This window comes from Metopolophium dirhodum, chromosome 1, assembly GCF_019925205.1.
Source record: "Metopolophium dirhodum isolate CAU chromosome 1, ASM1992520v1, whole genome shotgun sequence".
Taxonomy (NCBI): domain Eukaryota; kingdom Metazoa; phylum Arthropoda; class Insecta; order Hemiptera; family Aphididae; genus Metopolophium; species Metopolophium dirhodum.
In genome coordinates this window covers 134969059-134976017 of record NC_083560.1, presented here as the reverse complement: position 1 = coordinate 134976017, position 6959 = coordinate 134969059, and the positions used below count along the sequence as shown (strand labels likewise).

Genomic DNA, 6959 nt, shown 5'->3' with positions numbered 1-6959 from the left:
GAATTTTAAAAAATGTCCAATTTAATATTTAAATTTCCTGAACATAAAAAGTAGTAAATAATTCCTACACAAAAAACACACTAAATAAACATATACAATATACTATTATAATCATTATACCTAAATTTAGAAATATGTAAATTATAAAATTAAGTTAAGACTCACTTGGCAATCTCATCCTGGTCCTGAACTTCCAACGTCACACGGTCGTGTCCCTTGTATATATACTTGTAGATATACATGACACTCTTTATGGACGTGCATATCTCGACGTTGATGTGCGCGTCATACTTGGCCAGAAGATAAGGGTTGTATGGCACTACACACTCGTTACCAACCTCACGACCTCTCACAAGTACCACCCGGCCGACATCCGGTTGGCGGTACTTTGGATATCCGCCGTCCGCAACGTATACAGTCTCCTCTGCGTACGCTTTCGGAAAATCTTTGGAGCATTTGTTGTCCACCATGCACGGACACTGTGGATTGACTGTTCCACACGGCCCGTGGATCATGTGAGACTTGACGCAGTCGTGTAAGCGCCTGTCGATTGGAAGTTGAACACTCTGGCCACCAGGTCCGGCCTGTCGCTTGCCGTGCTGTGGGCAGCCAGGTTTTCAGTGATCTTTGGCCACCTGGGATTGCACGTAAACGTTATGAACAGGTCGGGTTTCCCTTTGGTACGCACTATGGTGATGGCGTCTTGATAATTCATCTTGTTGAATCGGTCGCTACCCGTGAACGTCGACGGCAATATGACCCTACGCCCGACCGCCATGGGATCGATGTGGAGCTGTTGGTTCACATGGTCCATGAGCCCTTGATACGCTTCGGCGAGGAGATCCCTCTGGTGCAAACGTATGTAGTTCAGATTGTTCGACTCCATTCGAACATACTGGTCGCACACATACATCTGCAACAAGAACCGACCTTGATGTAATAAACTAAACAGTTCATGCCTTTGGTCGTTATTACCCTGATATCTAACAGCCAAACGGTAGGAAACTCTCTGATACTGTTGCGATTGCGGACATTGTTTCGTCGGTTGCCCGCTTGCAACATCACGTTATGCCAACCGGCCTCGCCGTACGGGAAAAACAGCGGATACAACATCGGATCCGAGTGACACGACCCTTGTGAAATGTAACGAATGGTATATATTATTTAAAGTGAATTGTTAAATCAACGATTTGTAGTAGCTGGGGGTTAGAGGATGGAGTTGTGATTGTGTTGTGAGTATAGCAAGTACATAACCGCAAAAGAAAGGTAATGTATAAAAAAAATATAAACTCTGATCTCTTTGTATTCCAAGGATTTATAGTGTATATTTGTAAGTGATGTCTGTTATGAAGTCCAAACAAATCATGAAATTAAGCACCGAAGTAATGTGACTATATTATGTTTGATTATTGATAAATTATATAGTACACTACATACAAATCATAACACGACTTATTGTCATACTATCACTACAAGATGAATATAATTTATAATGAATATGGTTGTAAGGAATTTAATATTGTTAATTTAACTTTATCTAATATTTTATGTATACATAGGTCCCCTAGCTCGAATAGCAATACCTGATCTATTATGATTAAATTATATCCTGAATAGAATTCCTGGCCTGTCTATCTAACATTCTAATCACTGATAAATCTTTGAACGACACTTATTGTCGGAGATGCGAACAATAATATAATTATCCTTCATAGTCTTTCATCTGTTTATTTCGCATAAAAAAAATAGGAGACTGCTGCAGGATTTGTCAAAACATCAGTAAAGTTTATTAAAATAATTGTACCTCAGATTGTTTAAGTAATAGAATTTAATAGATTCATTCAAAAGAATGTCCAAAATGTAGTGTATACTTAATGTAAATTTAAAATCGCAGTGTCAGCTTTACTGTACAACAAAAACTATGATTCTATTTGATGGTGTTGATATTAATGTGCAATAAATATAGTGAATATAAGTGAACAATTTGAGTCATTTGTGTTTATAGGAAATAATTATTAACTAACCCGCTGGTATGGTTTGCATCTTGTGTTGCGGGTTGATTGGATTCGTATCGTAGATGACCAGATTAATGTCTCTTGGCGGACGACCCCCTTCGCCTACGAACACGGCCGCAACTTCGTTTGCGGTAGGCAGGTTGTTTCGCCCGTCGTCCCGGGCCGCATCTCGGACAAAATGCATCGTCACTGGCCTAGGTCGCACACCTGCGGGATCGGCGTCGGCTAGGTCTCTTTCTGCCAGCCACACCTCACGCATGTTCCTGGAACAAATATAGACATGTATATTTTTATACTTAGACAGACTCCATGTAAAAATCATAAATAAATCATTCAGTGCATTTAACTCTATAATTGTATAATTAACATAATACATAATAATAAATATATATATTATAAATGTGTGTGAAGTGTAGTAAGCTTAGGAGACCACATAGGTTAGGTAATAACAATAAAACCTATACTTCATATAAAATATAAAAACGTCCCAGCCCTAAGTTATATTTAATGTTACCTGTATCATTCATAAGTACATATAACTCTGTTGGTAGCAGAGTAAAATTATAATAAACACATAAAATACATATAATATTTAATATAATTTAAGTAATAAAGGTAAGAAAATTTTTTGCTTTGTATACTATTTTGAATGAACATTAAGTAATAACTGCAGTATATTGGTAGCTGTGAGTGTCTAATATCAACGTAATATCTAGTTTGACAGTTAACATAGTTAGTTTATTGGTTACAGTGTGTAAATTTTTTTGTTTTTTCTGTCTACTTTGAGAAAGGGATCTGTAAAAGAAATTTACTCTAAGGGGCAATTCATATTCCTAATGTTAATAAATACAATAAATTTATATCTTACTTAAAAGCCATTGCGTACGGATTTACGTCCCGCAGAAAACCGTCCAATAGTCCCATCACAACTACGGACAGTTCACGATGATTTCTCTGCAGAGCCATCCCAACGCGGCGGGCGTTGGCCTCTGAGGACTCGAGGAAATACAACTGACAGTAGTTGGCATCTACTCGGTCAACGGCCACGTCATTATTTATCCTCTGATAAGTTTGGCCTTGGATACACATCGTTCGCGGTCCACGCCCTCGCAAACGCCTGTCGTCTGTGCCACAGCTAAACGCAGCGAATGCCAGGGCGTTGTTGTACCGGCGGATGTCGTCTCGGAATCTACGACCATCCTGTGAATCTCCAATCAACAAACTCATTAGTAAAAAAGGGGCGGACAACAACGCGTGCTGTCCTGCAGCGGTCACTTGACCGTTGTTACAGCAAGTGGAGAAGTGCCTATTGGCATCCCGGCCCACAACCTCGCCTTCGAAGTGGCGGGCGTTACACTGTGTGCAGATTCTGTTTAACGCGCCCGCGTTGTGCTGCTCTGGAAGCGGGTGTGTCACGCCTGCCTGCCTGTCAATTATTGGCGCACGCCCTCGGGGTTGTTCACCCACGGCAAGTGGTCGGAACTGCAATTTAAATGATAAGTTTTATTTATGGTTTTTTTATAAGTAAGACATATTTACTGACCTCTTCGTCGACGTCTGGCTGCAACTCGTCGAGCATGTCCACAAACTCCAGTTCCAATTGCACTTCGTCCATCTGGACTTCTACCACTTCCACGTCATCCCCTCCGTCCATCTGGACTTCTACCACTTCCACGTCATCCCCTCCGTCCATCTGTACCTCAACAAATTCCACGTCCTCCACCACCTCCACTCCTTCCACATCATCCCCTATATCCAATGGGACGCCAACAACTTCCACGTACTCCACACCCTCCACGGGGACGCCGACGACCTCCACGTCCTCCCTTTCTTCCATCTCGACATCCCCAAGCACCTAAAAGTTAGGTTGAGTTTAGAGTAGGTACAATTGTATTGATAATTCTATATAATTATAATAATAACAACAATAATTATTGCTATCTATGACATTTCTAACCACTGTGTGACGGGGAGTTATAAGACCATTCCCTCGGGGGTTTTTACACCTTTAGCCATATGTCACGAGGGCGGCTCCTTCACGCCTTTGGGTGACGCGGAAACATCCCTCTGACGGGTTACGTCAGGGCGCCCTGGCGCCAGGCTGACAATCTCCCGCCGGCTGCTCTCGTACGAGATAGATCGGTGGGTTTCGTATAACCGCGTCGGCGAGCGCTGGATTCGACACAGTCAAGTAACTCCCCTTCTACTAAGGCGATACTCCCGACAGCCCCCGCGAGGTTATCCACATATGTCGCGAACGCGCGGCCGGCGAGCGCGAGCACGCGCGGTACACGCGCGCGTCAGCCGGTCGCACGCCACACAGCTCGACGGGCACTGTTACCGTTCGGGCGTAAGCTAGGTCGGGTTTTCAGTGGGGCTGTCCTCGTCGCCCGCGAGATGAGATTGAAGGATCCGTTATCCAGAGTACTCACAACGACTCTTTTCCCACTAGCATCGACACCGGGGCAGTTCTTACGCTGACGCGATGCGACCTTTTTTGAGTGGTACGGTTTTCTTTTGCCGGGTGCCGTGTCCGTACTGAATGCTCGGGTTTGAGTGCTTGACGGTGTATGTCCCCCAGCCGGACTTCCACCTTGCACGTGTTCGCACACAAGTTGGTCGGGCCCGTGTGCTCTCAGTCAGGTTCGTGCTAGAAGCACCAGCGCGCTGACGGAGGTCCGCATTTGCTTCTCACGTCATGCTCTGGCGCTTCTCGCTCAAGCCCACTGGTTTGTCGCAGGTGGTATGATTCCCCACTTGGGTAGATGGTTCCCATGCGGAAAAGGAAGGTGCCCTCCATCACCTCGGTCGTCCTTATACGGGGACCCACGTCGGGGTCTTTTGACGTGCCTATCAGGTCTACCCTTCCTCAGTGCGTTGATACGCCTGGAACACGGTTATTGGTTTTTCCCGTGGGTCCGCGCTCTGCGTTTCGGTCCGCTCCGATCGCTTGCACCTTGAGCGCGGATCTTTTTCGTAGTTGACGGTCGGGCAGTCGTATGTGTAAGCAGATGCTCTGCGATCCTTGAGGACCTGCATTTGGCAAGCTGCCCATCTCCGGGGTATACTGTTGGAGTGGCTGGTCTGCTGAAAACTGCCTAGCCAGTCCTCTTTTCCTTCATTGATGACCCTTTCCCGTCGCCACCGGTAAGTCTCTGAGACCACCACCAGGTGCTTCCTATTACCCCGGGAAGCTCGGTTTGGAGATGCGCCCTCCACTGGCGTTGAGATCGGGACGGGGCCCTCAAGTGGCCCGGGGGTGCGAAGACGCCTTTCGGCCGTTCGTCATCCGCCCAGTCCTGTACCCGGGCAGGACATCGTCAGCCGTGGTCTCAATCCCGCGGCTCTTTTTGCTCCACACGGTTCTGCACAATCATGAGTGAGCTTTTCGTGAGGGCGCTCGAGGGTGTAGCCTTGTTCGAGCTCTAACCGAGTCGCCAGTGCGCTTTCCCATCCGCTCGGTTTGATCTCTCCCGCCAGGGACGCATCTTTGCTCATAGCTAATGCGAACCATATATCGGTCAAGGTACTCATGAGGGATGTTCGGAGAAGTAATCACCCGACGCGACGCCTTAAGCGTATAGGAGCCTTCTGTGATTCTCATCTCACGCATTTCAGCGAGTCGTTCGTCGGAGACGCCATGATTGGATCTCGTGTCACCGGTTGATTCACGTAATCGACCGTAAATGGGACGATTGGCTCGGTGTTAGCAAACTTTCTAAGTCAGTATCCATCCGCCGGCGACGTGGACGCCCCGGCCATCGGCAAGCGCCGCGGTCCGTCAACCCCGCGACGCCCAGCGAAACACACAGGCCCCACCTCCTTGGCTGTGGTTTCGCTAGATTGATATCTATGACAGTAAGCGTAGGTACCTATAATATGCAATAAGTGAATTTATATGAAATAAGGTTTATGTCACTCAAATAAAAGCATACATGTTGTGGTTCAAATTGTTTTTTTTTTTTTTTTTTTTGAATGTGTGTTCAATGTGATCAAGTTACACCAATATACAAGCCCTGCCTAACCTAACCTTAATACAATCTTTTATAATAACATTGTAAAATAATATAAAACTGCCATTGCAGTAGGCAGGTATATTGAGATAATAAAAGATGCACTGAATTTTGTTACAGTGAAATAAATAAATGTTAACTTTAAATTAAAACTTTGGTTGAATGAAGTTTAAAAAGTGAGCTGTATATTGAACGCCATAATTATATCAAATGTTGGGAATAAGGTTTATAGAATGTTTTTGCTGTTGTCATTTCGTACTGGTAGTACAGTGTACCTACACACTTTATTTGAAATAAAATTAGTTATAAAATCATGTGATAATTATAAACCATCAGCACAGCAAGTAGGCTATTGGATTTGGTTTGCAGTCTAGTGAAGTATCAAACTGTAGCCACTGTGAAATACCGCCCACATGGGTAAATTGAAATAATAAACACATTTTAATGCACAAAAGTTGATGTAGTAGGTAACATTTAAAATAAAGTGAGATAATTGTAACTCAAACTACAGGAGATTAAACCTAGGTCAGTAATAAGTAGTGAGTAGTAGTAGTAGTAATATTAAGAACAGTGTGAGGAAACGTTTAAGTAATTTGTTTATTGGTTGTAAACACCCATAATAAAAGTGAAAATACAGTGAGTTAACTGGAAATTACACTACCCATTGCGTATGAGTAGATAATATACAGTTTAACATGACATTTTGAAATGAAAAAAGTCCAACTGAACAACATTATATAGGTTGTTTTAGTTACCTAATGAATCACAATAAGATTGACCCAGTGTTTAATATGCAATGAAACAGCAATGTTGTTCGTAATTGTTTAAAGAATAAAAGCAATAACAAAAAAAGATTATAATACAGTCTAGTGAAGTATCAAACTGTAGCCACTGTGAAATACCTACCACATGGGTGTACGTTTAAGTATTT

At 43.7% G+C, this 6959-nt stretch overlaps 1 protein-coding gene across 1 annotated transcript; it reads right to left on the bottom strand.

Moving 5' to 3' along the window:
- Window positions 1-511: 511 nt before the first annotated feature.
- Window positions 512-3852, bottom strand: LOC132932552 (uncharacterized). The gene is made up of 5 exons (XM_060998939.1): window positions 3559-3852; window positions 2884-3497; window positions 2025-2278; window positions 976-1133; window positions 512-913 (listed from the first exon to the last, which is right to left on the bottom strand). Exons 1-5 carry the CDS (start codon window positions 3850-3852, stop codon window positions 512-514), a joined length of 1722 nt encoding a protein of 573 aa, XP_060854922.1.
- Window positions 3853-6959: the final 3107 nt, after the last annotated feature.